Genomic DNA, 15,932 nt, shown 5'->3' on the forward strand with positions numbered 1-15,932 from the left:
AGATGTAAAAGGATGCCCATTATTCAGCCAATAGGAGGGTAATATAAACTCTACTCCAGGGAGGGTAAGCATAGGAAGAAGAAGGCAAGCCATTGAAGCAGGCACATGAGAGTGACAAGAAAGCCGGCCAATGATAAGCAATATAGAACTTTCGACTCCAGACAGCTAAAGCTAGCTGTAAGTGAGACCTAATGACAACCTCAATTCAAGTCACTGGTAAAAGCAGAGTAATAATATTTTATGTTTTGTATAGCAGCACCTGGATTCTCAGACCTTGTAATGACAGAGGTCACTATTACTGTGTCACCCAGCTCAATCCACGCAGAGGTGTTAAAGGCTAAGTCTGGCCCGATGTGATTGGACTTTATGATTTGTAGGCTACCAAGAGATTGTTTCAGCAGTTGTTTAAAGAGACAACAACTTGTAGCACAAACTAAATGTCGTAATTCATTCATATACTCAACTCTTTGAGCTGTTTAGCCATGCAATGAGTGTTTCCACTGAACCAACCTGAGTGTTCCCTCCTGTACTTTCTTGCACCAAGGTCCTAGACATGGAGGCAGTGATGGAGAAGCACTGGAAGAAACTGCCGACAAAGTTACTGAGCCCCAGCGCAATCAGCTCCTGTGGGAAAAAGAGACCAATAGGGAGAGCGTGAAGATGGGTGTTGTACTTTCTCTGTGCTACCACACCACACTAAAGTCTATTTATTCTATTTGGTTATTATTGAAGGGATTTGCAGTTGCAAGCCAAACCTGATGGTGCATGAGAACTCTTCAGAGCCAGGAGGTGTACAGATGACAATATATATGTACTAGTTTATGGACTTTACAAAAGTTACACAATTGCAATATTTAGGTAATTACAGTTATCTGTAGCCCACTGCCCCTCAGGCCCAATCCCTTTACCTCTCTCCACGTGCAGGCAGCTCATCTGAGGGGTGGTGCACGTCATTGTGAGGAAGCGGTAGAGTCTCTCCGTTTCCTCTAAGAGCGTAGATTGCCTACCAGTGCGGCTGTTTCCATGCATATGCCCTTACCACTACACATATGCCTTAACCATACATACCTCTACCACAAAATTAATTGTAGAAGGCATGAGTGGTAAAACCACATGCGTAGTAACGGCTGTGCGATGTAATCGAGCATGCATTGTAATACATGCAATGTAATGCCATGCATGGAAACAGCACAATTCTCATGGCTGTTTACTGTATTTGTGCATATTATAATAACCTATGTGATGACTCTTCTCAGCTTCTCTTTTTGTGGACACACTAGGCCTAATTCACAAAGGTAATTTATACTTTTGAGTAAGTTTACACTTTTGAGTAAGTGTACTACTTTTTTTTTTCTCAACCGTGTTTATTGATTGATTAGGCAGAGCATAAATACAGTTCTCCACAATCAGGAGGACACTGTCAAATGGCAGACATATATCAAGGTGTATACAAACCTAATCACTCAAAACGCCCCCCGCCCGCCCCCCTCACCCCCCCTGCCACCCAAAGCCCCGACTACCCACCCCTTATCCCACCCTAACCCAATGCACGTGATCACCTTCAACCGCAGCACAGGAATAGAGTACAGCAATCGTCGAGTGCCCCCCTAGGCCTGGAAGTCCCCATCTGCAGGCAGTCCATCATCCGAGTCTGTTGGGGGCTCCAAAGTTAACCCCCTGTAGTCTGCCCACCGTTTCCAGATCTTATAATGTTTCCGGGGGCATCCCCTGGCTTCAAACACTGGTAACTCTAACCCCATGAGATAATCCAGGCCCGCTTTCCAGGCACTCAGTGGAGGAGCACGCTCACCCTTCCATGCCCTCGCCAGGTCTCGCTTGGCAACTACCAGGCCCAACAACAAGAGGTGACGTTTGTAGATGTTCCCACCCACATTCTCCAGGATATGCAGAAGACCCAGCCTGGGGATACGGGGAAGATCCCACCCCAGCACCTCCGACAAACAATTCCACACACCGTTCCAGAATCGGGTCAGACCCACACAGGACAACACTGTATGCAATAGTGTACCTCTCTCAGTCCCACAGCGCAGGCACTCCGGAGTCGCAATTAGGCCAGCCTTCCATAGTCTCTCTCTGTTGTAATAGGCCCTATGTAGGTATTTAAATGATATTAATCGGAGTCGCACGGCTATGGCAGCCCCACGGGGGGATTCCAGGGCTTCCCTCTAATCATCCTCGTCCAATGGACCAATATCTGTTTCCCATGATTCTTTCAGCGGTAGTAGGGAAGAGGAGCAATGGGTGACTAGTGTTTGGTATATTCGGGACACTTTTTTATCCCCTAGGTCTCCCATGAAGAGCTTGGCTTCCACCGGACTAAATTCGGGGAGTTGATCCAAGCCAACCAGACTAGGTGCAAGCGCATGACGGAATTGTAGATATATAAAGAATTGGGTCTTGGGCATACCAAATTCAGTGCTAAGGTCTTCAAAGGACTTGAGTGTAACCCCGGTAAGAACCTGTCCAAGCGAGGAAATTCCAATAGAGTCCCAGCCACCAAACCCCGTCAGCGAGGCCAGTGCAGGGGGCCGTCCATTTTTCCACAGTGGGGTTTCTGCTGTCAGTCTACCCCACCAGCCCATATGGTGCAGTACTTGTCTCCATATCATGAATACCACCTGTGTGACTTGCGGCAGCCTCCTCCGCTGCCCAGCCGAGTACAATAGCGTATGTAGTGTGGTATCTCCCATCAACAAGCGTTCGAGGGCGTAGGCAGGGTCACTTCTATCGCCGTACCACCATTCATTTAGAACCAATAGGTGGGAGGCCTGATAGTAGGACAGGAGGTCAGATGTGGCCAGACCCCCACAATATGTGGACAGGAAGCAAGTCCGCAGCGCCACCCTGGCGGCACCCCCCGCCCACAGGAAGCGGCCCAGCACCGAATTTACCCGACGGAACCACTGTGGTTCGATCTTATGCGGGTGGTTCTGCAATTGATACAATAGGCGCGGGAGGGCGACCATCTTGAAAATCGCAGACCTACCGTAGATGTTGAGGGGCATGCGAGACCATGTCTTGATATCTGATTGGACTCTATCCCACACAGGCAGCACGCTGCGCTCCCATGCGATAACAGCGGACTCGGACAGGAAGGCTCCTAGGTATTTCAGACCCCCGACCGCCACCTGCAAGGCCGATGCCCAAGGGTATACACCCGTCTCCCCGCCCAGCACCCAGAGGGTCGACTTGCGCGGGTTGAGAAAAAGTCCTGACACCTCACCAAATATGCGCATTATCTCCAGTATTCGAGGGCCAGATCGGTTTAGATCGGTCAGAAAGAAAAGGACATCGTCCGCATACAGCGCAATTCTATCTGAGAGTCCTGCTCCCCACACAAAGCCACGAAGCTGCGCGTCGATGCGCACCCAAGATGCCAAAGGTTCCATGGCCAGCGGAAAGAGGTATGGGGACAGAGGGCACCCCTGTCGGGTTCCCCTGGCAATCGAGAATTTCTCTGAGATCGCCCCAGACACACGTACCGAAGCAGTGATGCTCGTATATAGCAGCTTGACATATGAAATAAACACCGCGCCCAGGTTGAGGCGCGGCAAGAGGGCGAACAGGTACGTCCAGCTGACCGAGTCGAACGCCCTGTCGATGTCTGCCAGTAATAATGCCGCCCGTTCCCCAGTGGCCCCCATAGCGTCCACCGCCTCCTGCCCTCGTCTGATGTTGTGCTGTGTCGCCCTATGCGACATGAAGCCCGCCTGATCCGGATGGACCAAGTCGGCTACATATGGGAGAAGGCGGTTTGCCAACGCCTTAGCCAGTAGCTTGGCTTCGATGTTGAGCAGGGATATGGGGCAATAAGACTCATGTCGATCAGGAGGCCTACCCGGTTTCTGAAAAACTACAATTTCAACATGGCGCCAGTCCGCCGGCAAGCTACCCTGTTCCCGCGCCGCCTCCAGCGCCCTCCTATAGTGTGGTCCCAATTGAAGGTGGAACTTCTTAGAAAATTCACAGGGGAACCCACTCGGCCCAGGCGCCTTACCCGTGTTGAGCTGCCCTAGCGCATCTCCTAGCTCCTCAGCCGTAAGGGGGAGGTCCAGGGATTTCCTGGCATCATCTGAGACTGCACGGGGGGGCAGGTCAGCAATGAATTTGTCTATCGCGTCCGGCGGGGGCTGTCCCGGTGAGCATATTGCTCCGCGTAGTAGTGGGCGAAGCTCGTCACCAGAGTCGCTGGGTCCGTTATGGCAATTCCCTCACCGTCAGTGAGGCCCGGTAGTGTGATTGGCTGTAGAGTGTGCTGACATAGCCTATGCAGCATGGTGCAGGACTTATCGCCCCACTGATATACCCTGCTCCGCGTGGCTAGCCACGCCTGCCGAGCCTCGTCCATTAAGACAGAGGCGTAGGATTGCTGTGCTTGCAGGAGCAGCCGTACCGCCACTTCATCCCCCCTCCCCTGACATCGTTGTTCGAGCACCTCCACCCGCGCCGCAGCCGCTACAATGGCCTCACGGCGGCAGCGACGGGCCGCAGTACACCATGCTATGTCTATGCCCCTCAATGTGGGCTTCATGGCCTCCCAGACTGTCACCTCGTCTACACCCTCGACTAGATTCTCCTACCAGTTGTGGGCAACTGCACTTCGCATATGTTGAGTATAGTCCGCCTGTTGAAGATGCCACGAGGACATCCTCCATCGGAATGGCTGACGTTTCTTGTGCAACTCAATCCGCACCGCAACAGGGGAGTGGTCGGACAGTCCTCTGGGCTGAATCGTGGCCTCTCTCACCCCATCAAGGAAAGCCCCAGGTACGAACACGCAGTCCAGCCGTGAAAAGAACCATGCACAGCAGACACATACGTATATTCTCGCGCCATGGCATGCAAATGTCTCCAAACATCCACCCAGCCCAATCCGTCCACCATCGCTCTCAGTCGTGTAGGGGAGGCAGCCGCCACAGTCCCCCGCAGCCTCCTGCGGTCTAGGCTCACATCCACAACATCATTCCGGTCACCACCTATCACGGCCAGGGATTCCGGGATATCCGCCCACAGTTGAAATAGTCTCTCCGCCAAGGACCACTGTAAAGGGGGAGGGACATACACACTACCAAAGTGTACTACTTTTTGATATTCACAAATTGCACTTTTGTAGTAAATTACACTTTTGTAGTAACTTACAGGTGTAACTCACACTTTTGTAGTGACTTCCATTTTTGTAGTAACTTACACTTTTGTAGTTAGTCCAGAACTGCACATGGCCAACCACGTAAACTACAACGCCCTCCCATAAAAAATAATGGCGGTAGGAACTTAAAATAAAATCCCATAGAAAATATTGTTAAATTAAATTAGATTTTAAATAGTTAAACATGTAAATACATATAGATTATGTTCAATTAATTCCATAGATCAATTTAAATAAGCATTACTGGATTCAATAATATTTTTTCTTCAGGTGGAAATGTATTTTTTATTTTAAACTTCAGAATAATAATTCGAATTTAATGTAATATATTTCCATTAATTAAAGTTTACATTAAACATTAATTTATTAGTGTAGTATTTTCTTTTTTGTTCTATGTTTAAAGTAACTGCATACATGATAAAGTATAGGAAGTGTTTTTAAAAAATGTACTCAAAATAAAATTTTAAAATATGCGTACGTTAAATATTAATGTAAATTCATTTAAAATTACATTAATATTGTTTTTCTGAACTTTAAATTAAAGAATAGATTACCACCTGAAAAAAATATTGGTTAATATATGCTAATAATGATTAAACGTGATGTATAGAATTATTTAAAATGAAAGTAACTATTTTTAATAAAATTTGATGTTATGATTTAAATAGAAAATATATATTTCATACATATTTCAAAATTAAATAATAAATATGTACTAGTATTACATATTTTTGTAACATTCATTTATATTTCTTATTATGTTCTAATATTTTAAATATTCTGATTTTATTTGATATTTCCTATGGTGTTTTATTTTAAGTCACTAGGTCCACTGTTTTTAATGGGATGATGCTGCAGTACTGGTAGTTGTGCGTGTGTGGTGCTGGACTTACTACAAAAGTGTAAGTTACACATGTAAGTTACTACAAAAGTATATGTTACCAAAAAAGTGTAAGTTACGTGTGTGAGTTACTACAAAGATGTAATTTACACAAGTAAGGCCCTGATTTAGAGTTTGGCCGGATGAGTTACTCCGTTACAAATGTGAGGGATATCCTGCCTGCCGTATTCCAAGCACATTATATTATTATCACTTTTGTGACAGAGTAACCTGTACATCGAACTCTAAATCAAGCCGAATGTTACTACAGAAGTGCAGTTTGTGAATAGCACTTTGTAGAAAGCTTAGTAGTACTACCTCAGTATTAAAAAACGTTTGCCTGGTCCCTAGCTCTATCTCGCATTCCTCCCATATGATGTAATTCCTTCTGAACCCTTTCTATGGGGTTCTTTTACAACAGTGAGAATATTTTTAAGTAGCAGGGGCCAAATCTTTTTTAACTTAAAATTGTTGCTACTGCTTGTACCTTGCATGCATTTTCTCCCAGGAACGGTCTGCTACTTGTGCCTTAGCTACCAGGGGTGGAACACAGCTTCACTGAAACTTTTGTGGGATTTTAGTGTTCCTATTAAGGGGTCGATTCCGATGTCGTTCGGAAGGGCTCCGAATCGGATTTGTGTTTGGCAAATTCGATCCAGAGCACTTATTTCCGAGTGAGTCGTACACACACACTTCCCATCGACTGAGTCTGATGGATGGAAACTGGTACGGCTGTCCAAATCAGTTTCAAAAGGCATTCGGACAGGTCACGTCTTTTGGAGCCAAAATGTACAGCTTATGGACTCGGTTTCTGAGTGAGGGAGTACGATGACCAATTAAGACGCCGTTCCGATTTGGTTTCTCTGGAACAAATCAGTTGTTGGAATCTGTCCTTGGGGGCCCATAGCTGGCCACCTTTACCCGGGGCCTTCTGAATTGGGCCCGTGGAGGTACCCATGGGTCCTCCCTTTCCAACCATGCACATTGTGGCAGGCACCATGGAGTGCCCCCCACAGGGTGCAAGGTTTTCCCCAGCCACCCCTTTATTCAATGGAAGCCTGTGTTCTCGTTCAGAACACAGGCTCCCATGGAAGTCAAATGGAGTCTGACCAAATTGCATCCAGATGCATCCAAATCGCTCGGTTGGACTCCCCTGATCTGAGTCATCTGTAAAGCATTCGAATCGGTAGGAATGCTTTCTGAGCGAGATCGGAATCGAGCCCTGAAGCATCCAAAACAAAAAACTTTGAGAAAGTGGATTATTGTTTGGGGTGGATGGTAGTCCACCAAAATTAATAATGCTACTATTCTTCTTGGGTCCTGATAGTTATGGCACAGAGCAGACGGGCTTAACTTGAGAAAAGGGGTAAAGCATTTAGGAGTACCAAAACTGTTAAAAATATGAAAACACAACTCAATAAAAATCTCAATCCAGTTTATAAAAATATACAATAGTTTAATGAATAAAATTAAACCAAGAAGACGAAAATCCAATTGGGGAACTGGAGATTTGAAGTTTTAGATAAAAATAGTGGCAAAAATCAAAAAGCACCACCTACGGGCAACTGTTTGCGATAGACTGGGACATGGGTATGGTTTAGGTCGACCATGATGGACAGTGGGTTGGATACAGAGACCACGTTCGCCCCTGTCAGAAGTTTTACCGTCTGATGCAGGGCCTGATTCACTAAGATTAACTTACACTTTTGTGCAAATTTATGACTGGTAGCTATTCACAAAGAGATTTACGAGTAGTATCTTTACGAGTGCGGAGTCTCTGCTCATAAAAAGACCTATGTTTTTATGTGTGGAGAGTCCGCACTCGTGAAGACACTACTCGTAAATGCCCTTCTGAATGGCAAACAATCCTAAACTTATATGAAAGTGTAAGTTTACCTTTGTGAATCAGGCCCTTAGTATCTGAAATGGAATTCAAAATCCCCAGTGGGGCAATGTTGTAAACTATTGCTGAGAATGGTTCCTCAAAGCCAGATAGCCATCAGTCGATGTTCCAGTGAAGCTGTTGACATTTGAAGGAAAAGTTCTAAGCAGGAGACATTCAAACTTCATGCCCAGGGAAAATCCCTCACCAGGCTCATACTTTTGGCGCCTTTGCCTAGTGAATATTTCTACCTTTAGACTTAGTCACTTTTTTGGAGCTCAGATTCCTCCAGGGGAACAAGTCTGAAAGCTGTAGCTGAAAAGGGACCCACAAGGCAAAACACCTTCTCTGCGACGTCCCCATGAAACAGATTTGCTACTTCAGAAAACCTCAGAGCGGGAGCAACCTGAATCTTTGGGCAGGTGGCAGCACACCTTCGTCAGATTGACTTGGCAGGTTTGTTCTGGTCTTCTGCCAGTTCTCCAGGCCAAAATACTTGAAAAAGTTTCTAAGTCCCAGGTGTTTAGGGTTAGGCAGGAGGAGTTACCAGCTAAGAGTTTCAGGACCTCAGGACCAGCACTTGGTGGTCAGAACTCACTCGACAGAAACCACCAACCCGGTCCAGGGCAGGTTCAGCTGTAACTGGTCAGCTGGGTTTACTCAGAAAGGTTAGCTTCTTGCAGCTTTTGTATACCTGTAGCTATATAGGAGGTCAGCCAACTGACCCTTGAAGTCCACTTCTTAGCCCTGGGTACAAGTTAGAGCAGGTACAGCAGCAGGTGCAGCAGTGTTCTGAAGAGGGTACTACTGATGCCACATTTAAGCCCAGTGCCAACCTGTGGATGGTGGAAACGTGTGGCCACTCCTTAACCAATGGGGTAAAAGTTCCCAGGGGTTGGAGAGTTTTTATACCATGCACTACCTGTGTGTTGTACTGTAAACTGTTCCACAGTGCCTATTCTATCTGAAACCAAGATGGTAGAAATGTTCTTCCACTGTGCAGAGCTCCTTTAGCCCACCAAAGCCATGGCTAAAATAATGAGCTAACCCTTCCTTGTTGTCACTGAAATAGCTTCAGGGAGCAGCATCTCTCCCACTGGTGTTAGTGCCTGGCTGGCTGGCAGGACAATAGTGTAGCAGACTCAGGTGTGAGCTACATCTGCATGTAACTAGGAAGGTGCTCTTAGAAGTTAATTAAGTTCCTAGGTACACCTCTGATGGACCATCGAGGACAACATTTCCCCACACACAGACCCTTTGCCCACTGTCTGGGATCAATACAGATTTCACCACAGGGAAGACATCAACAGTCAGGTGACACTAAACATTGGCAAAAGGAACACTTGGCCCAGGCAGAAAAATTACAACTTTTCTAAAAGTGTAATTTTCAAAACAGTAATTTTAAATATGACTTGGCCATAACGTTGGATTTTAAATTACCATTATATTCTTCCTTCAATCATTTTCTAGCTGTTCCAGAACTAAAGTTAATCATTATAATGTGTTATAATGTATCCCAGTGATTTCCTACGGAGAGCAAGCCATACCACAGTGAAAAGCGACTTTAGAGATATCTCACTGATAGGACATGTAAAAACATAAGTACACATGCCAATTTTTTTAAATACCATAAACCCTGCCCAATGGGAATGTAGGACCGTCTTTGAGGGTGACTTATAAGTATTAAAAAAATGAGGTTTAGCATGCCAAAAGGTTTATTTTGATCACAAAGAGAAATTTTGGACAACAATTGCCAGAAAGACCTGTGTTCACTGATTAGTTTATGTAACTTCCCATGTGATCAATAATTAAACACAACATTATATACTACTTTTCAGAAATGTATTCAATATCAAAACCAATTTGCAAACCAAACATTTGTTTAATGAATTATTTATTCATGTATTTAAACATAGTATCACAATATTATGACAAAACCAAAATAAAAGTCAAAAGTGACTTGAGAGACAATGTTCATTGCATGACATATATCTTACTGAATGACACTATTTGTATCTCCATCTGTGTAATCCAAAAAATGAATTATTCGGTGCCCTATGCATTTCGGGGAATAAATCAATATTCATCATTTCATGTTTTGATTTTACATTGCTCAAATAACCAACATGAGGTACAACAACTAACAACACCTCCAACTGTGCCTTGAGTCACAGGTTCGCCATCATGCTTATAAGTCTTTTAATGGAAGTCCTAAGTGGAAACAACTACTATGCTCATTTTTCAATGACCCACACTCTTGTTATTTTAAACACCATAACCAAACATCTTTAGATCAATACCTGTGCTAATAGAGGGTACTTACAAAAAAATGTGGACCGCATTTCCTGACATGCCAACAACGCCCATTAATATCGACATAGATAAACCTCAACTAAAAATACGCAGGAATCTGTTGTTGAATGTTAAGAGGCGTACGTCAAGAATTATACGGCCTGCTCAATCTTGTCTATCTTGCTGTTTCAAAAAAACACTACCAAGCTATCTAAACCATGCGAGATGCCATTAAGAATCCAAAAATCCACAAACCAACATCTTTCTTTCCCTGCTTTAAAAAAAAGAAAATTGAGGACTAACGATCTTGTACCTGTATGCTCTTGCTTAACTATGCAATCCAAACTCCAGTCACACTGCTCCACTGGAAAAGATGCTCAGCGCCGAAATTTGCCACCAACATTAAACAAAGTGTTCTTGCCGTCTACCCGATGTAAACATGGTAGGAGGACTACAGGGTCACATAGGCGCCTGTATCCCACTGGCGGCAATCTTAGAATGATTCGAATGACTCAATCAAAATCAGCTCAACCAATATAAATTGCACCACCTAATATACAATTATTTGTAAAAGGTTTATTTTGTCATTTTGAATTAGTAGTTCCCACAATGCTGGGAATGAAGGATGCCACCGCCATGGTGGCGGTGGCATCCTAATCTCTGGGGCGGGATCGCCACACCACTGTCGGCCGGTCCCAGCACCGCTAGGGTGTCCGCCCGCCATCCTAATGGGCCCCATAAAGTTACAAAAATAAGCAGAAATTAATTTTTCACATAAACGGCATTCACATATGCCTGTCATTTTCAAAGCAGCACTACAGGTCTTGCCATGCATAGGTGAAAGTTACACATGCCATAATTTACATTTTATTTAATCTTTTGTAGGCTTTTGTGTCGCAACAGTGCATACAGTCCCTTTCACGTGCTCAAGAATATGATTGAATAAGATATTCAAAATAGTTTGCACCTAGTGATGATCAATAAAGTACCCCACATTATTGAGAAGTAGTCAATTCAAACAGAAGCTAATGGCAATTGACAACAATTTGCTATTAACAAAAGTGACTTGAGAGGCTTTTTTCAGATACCCAGAAACCAAGAGTACTTGAGGAGAGAAGCAAGGCTGGATAAAGAACAGCACTGTAAGTAGTAGTCAACAGTAGGGTGAAGCTCACCTGGTTACTGTCCACCTTATAACTATGCTTCAAGGCAAACATCTTGGCGAGGGAGATAGTCATGGCGTATCCGACCACAGCGATAGCAAAGGCGCTGCCAGCCACTTTCCCAAAAATCTCAGCATCAGGGATTGAGGGAGGTCTCATTCTGCAGGAAAATAAAGAAAAAGAGGAAAGGAGGTTGGATCTCATTGTGTTAAGTAAAACTGTCTTAATTTGGGTCAAATTGGCAGGAGCAAGTACCATAACCACAAAAAAACACGCTTTGAAAAACTGCATCAGTTCTTTTAAGGAAACAATTGACATACTAGAGGTAGCGCTCACAATAATCACTTCATAAAAGTGTTGTTTCCTGTTTTTTACTGTTAGTGCTATCATCTTCTGCCGGAACACCTCCTGTCTGTCTGAAACAAAAAACGACAACTTAACCCACCACAACCAGCATCTAAAGACCTATTGTTGGCGTTCCAAGTGTTATGTTGTTATGTTAGGAGGTTCTTTTAGAGCGCACTGTCACAGTAAATTTCCTGGCGCTGATTGGGATTCAGTGGGATAGCAGATTAAAGATTAACCAGATTGGGGGAAAAGCCAAGTTTTGAGAGACTTGCTGAAAAGGATGAGTGAGTTGACAGATTTGAGAGAAAGGGGGAAAGAGTTCCAAAGTGTAGGGGCAAGATGTGAGAAGCTCCGACCTCCAACCCTCGCGAGTTTGAAGGAGGGGGTGGCCAGGAGATGAAGATGGGAGGATCTGAGATGGCGCGGGGGGCAGTACGGAGTGATGAGGGATTTCAGAAACCTAGGGGAGGGACCAGTCAGAGATTTGAATACTAAGCAGCCGATCTTGAAGGCTGCCCTAAGATTGACTGGGAGCCAGTGCAGTTTGGCAAGGAGAGGCTTGGCCGACTGCCATTTTGGAATCCTGAAGACCAGTCGCGCCGCTTGGTTCTGGGCGATCTGCAGCCTATAGAGCAAGGTTTTGGGCAGACCATAGTATAAGGTGTTCGAGAAGTCCAGGCGGGAGAGGACCAAGGCCAGGGTGACTTGGAGCAAAACTTCGGGGGACAGGAGATAGGCGACCTTCCTGATCCTGCGGAGCTGGTGCATACAGGAGGAGACCACCGCCCCCACCTGGGCCTTGAGTGAGAGTTCGGAGTCGATGATGACTCCCAGACTCTTTACGGATGCCACAGGGGCGGGGGGAGGGCCAAGCCCTATGGGCCAGAAGTGTGGACCCCAATGGATGGAGCTCTTGCCTGGAAGAAGGAGCTCCGTCTTTCCAGGGTTCAATTTGAGCTGGTTTTGACTCATCCAGAGGAGAATGTGAGACATGACAGCGTGAAAGTTAGAGACAGCGGAGGGGGTGGAGAGAGGGAAGATGAGTTGTAGGTCGTCAGCGTAGTTGAAGACGGTGACGTCCCACTGCCTCAGAGAGAGAAGAAGGGGGCGAAGATAGAGGTTGAAAAGGAGGGGGGACAAAGAGGAACCCTGGGGGACACCACAGGGGGAAGGTACTTTGGGTCCGTGGAAGGTGCCCAGACTGACCGACTGAGACCTGCCGGACAGGAAGGAATGGACCCAGGCCAGCGCCGGACCCTGGAGGCCGGCTTGTTCGACACGGCGGATAAGGATGTCATGATCCACCGTGTCGAACGCAGCCGACAGATCTAACAATACCAGGGCCTGGGGGATGCCCTTGTCAGCATTGCCTCTCAGAGCGTCGAGCACGGCCAGGATGATTGCCTCCGTGGAGTGCCCGGGTCTGAAGCCGGCCTGATTGGCCTCCAGGAAGTTCGAGCTTTCGACGAACTGTGAGAGGCTGGCAGTGACGTGGGCTTCCAGGATTTTGGAGAGGTAGGGGAGGAGGGAAATGGGTCGGTAATTAGGTGGGACCGAAGGATCAGCCCCAGGCTTCTTCAGAAGAGGCACAAGAACGGCCTCCTTAAAAGAGCCAGGCACCGTACCCGAGGAGAGAGAAGAATTCAGCAGAGGGAGGATGCATTCGGGGAGGGTCAAGCAGATGTTTCGTAATATGGAAGGGGGACAACAATCATCCGGGGAACCGGACTTGACCCGGATGACTAGTTTCGCTAGGGTGGCTGAGTCAAGGGTAGGGAAGTGTGAGAGTGAGGAGGTATTGTGGGGGACAGGAGTGGAATCAGCGTCAGGAAGGGAGGCAGTGATGGAGTCCTTGATCATAACAATTTTGTCCACAAAGAAGGAACTGAGGGCGTTACAAGATTCCTGGGTGGGGGCCTGGGTGGGAAGAGTCCTGGTGTCAGTGGTAAGTTCCCCAATGACTTTAAAAATCTCCTTTGATTTAATGGGTGCGGAGAGGATTCTTTCGGTGATGTGTGCAGATTTGGCCGCGATGATGGCTTTCTTGTATTTATTACGCGCGGCCAGGTAGGTATCCCTACTCGTGGTGCAATAGTCTCTTCTCCACCTGCGCTCCAATTGGCGGAGTTCAAGGTGTTGCTGTTTTAAATTAGGATTGTACCACTTGTGGGAATGACTGTGCCGGGACCGAGGGAATTTAGTTAGAGGGGCCAGGGTATCACTGGCCGATACAAGCCAGTGGGAAATGTCATTGGCTAGCTCGCCAGTGCTGCGGTCATGCGTGAGGGGAGGACGCGATTTCGAAAGGAGGTCAAGAAAGCCCTGAGTGTCTACAGCCCTCCATTTTCGCGCCATGCCACCCTCTGAGGGAGGAACCCTGATATGGCCGGTGATGGTGAGGGTGGCCTCGACCAAAAAATGGTCGGACCAGATGCAGGGAGTGATCACCGGGTGAGAGAGCTTGACCCCATGGGTCCAGATGTGATCGAGAATGTGGCCTCCGGTGTGTGTGGGGACGTCTATGTGTTGTTTTAAGTTGAGGGACGATAAGGCCTCGAAAAGCTCAGTGGCCTGGGGGCCAGCATCCTTATGCTGGAACCAATAGTTAAAGTCCCCGAAAATGGCCACACGGGTGGAAGAAGTGGTGAGGTTGGCCAGCTGTTCAGCAAAGGAAGAGGGAAAAAGGGGCATAGGGTGGGGGGGACGGTATAGCACCACGAGCGTGACAGCGCCCTCTTTCGTGCCCAAGTTAATCACGAGATTATCAACTGCTGGGAGAGTAAGCGAGGAGGTGGAAATGATTTGTAAATTTTTCCGAATTACTGCTGCCACGCCCCCTCCATGACGGCCGCCTGGTCGATTGGCGTTCAGCATGTAATAATCGGAAGGCAGCGCCGCCAGGATGTCTGGGAGCGAGTCTTCCGATAGCCATGTCTCCGAGAGTAAGAGTATATCGGGGCTCTCGGCAGTCAGTAGAAGGAAGATATCAGTCTGATGCCTGATGAGGGAACGGGTATTGAGGTAGGAGATGCGAATGCGTGACTCAGGAATGGCCGGTATGTGTACCCCCAGTAGAGGGGGGGAGCTTCCCGCGATTCCCAGAGTGGAAATGCGGGCCCAGATGGTAGGGTGAAGGGGACGGGGGGGGACTGCAGTGCTTTGAGTGCCGCAGCGGTGTAATATATGGGAGCGGCAGCGTCCCTGGCCCCTGCGCCCGTCTGGGCACGGACGGGCACAGACGGGCGGGACTTAGGCGCGACTTCGGCGCGATGACGGCGCGCCCGCTGCGCCCATCCACTGCGCTCCCTAAAAGGGGGGACCATTTTATGGGGCCGAGGACGGGAGGGGCCGAGCGCTGCACCGCTCGCCTACTCCCTCACCCAAGATGGCGGCTCACCAGGTCACGACCCAGGCAGCACCTAGCTCGGCTGCAGTGTGAGCATGTGTTAGACCTGTCTGCTTCTGGGGATATTCTAACCATTATTATTTATTTTTGTCCCCCTTAGCCTCCCAGAGTTTCTATTTTTATTTTTACATATATGTCCATCAGGATTTTTCAGTGCTGTCAGTGGGCTAGGTGTTCCTTGGCTATGACGCCATTTTCCCCTCATAACCTGTGAGGCCTAGTCAGGCCCCTTGAAAATCTAGGGACATCCAGAAACCTAAAATGGTGTCCACCAACTGCCATAACGGACACTACTGGAGGACAGGCCCATAGGCTAACATAGGGAACTTTCTAGAAATAACCAGAGACTTCTGCAGGTCTCAGGCCACCCTATATAAAGCCAGTGACCAGCAGCCATTTTGTGCTGACCCAAGAGTGGAGGAGTGAGGCAGTGGTGAGAGGAGGTGGACGCACTGAGAGCAGCTAGTTTGTCTTGGAGGCAGACAGTCACTTCAGAGAGACGTTCCCCCCTTCAGCCTTTGACTAATCCCTCCCCATACATCAACTGCTGAGAAGAAAAGCAACCTGCGTGTGAAGGAAGACCCTTCTAAGTCTGAACACCAGTGAAAACTGACAGGATACTCTTACTGAGGATATCCCTGACTTCCCATACCCAGCGCTGCACTTACCAGTGTTGTAGAGCAGCTGTGGTGAAGGCGGGTGTCTGTGGCACCATAGCGACCTGGAGAGCGAGTGCACCGATCAGGAGTATACTTTTCCTGGAGCCAGGTGAGGGAAGTGACTGCGTGTGGAGA

At 47.3% G+C, this 15,932-nt stretch overlaps 1 protein-coding gene across 1 annotated transcript in view; it reads right to left on the reverse strand.

The window, feature by feature from the left end:
* LOC147693068 (solute carrier family 26 member 6-like) overlaps positions 1–15,932 on the reverse strand; it is a 166,860-nt gene that overhangs the window by 45,635 nt on the left and 105,293 nt on the right. Inside the window, exons 8-9 of the mRNA XM_086939576.1 lie at positions 11,397–11,544; positions 511–624 (exon numbers count right to left, since the gene is read on the reverse strand). Of these exons, the coding sequence (XP_086795702.1) occupies positions 511–624; positions 11,397–11,544 (262 nt within the window). The remainder of the gene's footprint in view (positions 1–510; positions 625–11,396; positions 11,545–15,932) is intronic.

Source organism: Lissotriton vulgaris, chromosome 9 (assembly GCF_964263255.1).
Source record: "Lissotriton vulgaris chromosome 9, aLisVul1.2, whole genome shotgun sequence".
In the NCBI taxonomy this organism is placed as follows: Eukaryota; Metazoa; Chordata; class Amphibia; order Caudata; family Salamandridae; genus Lissotriton; species Lissotriton vulgaris.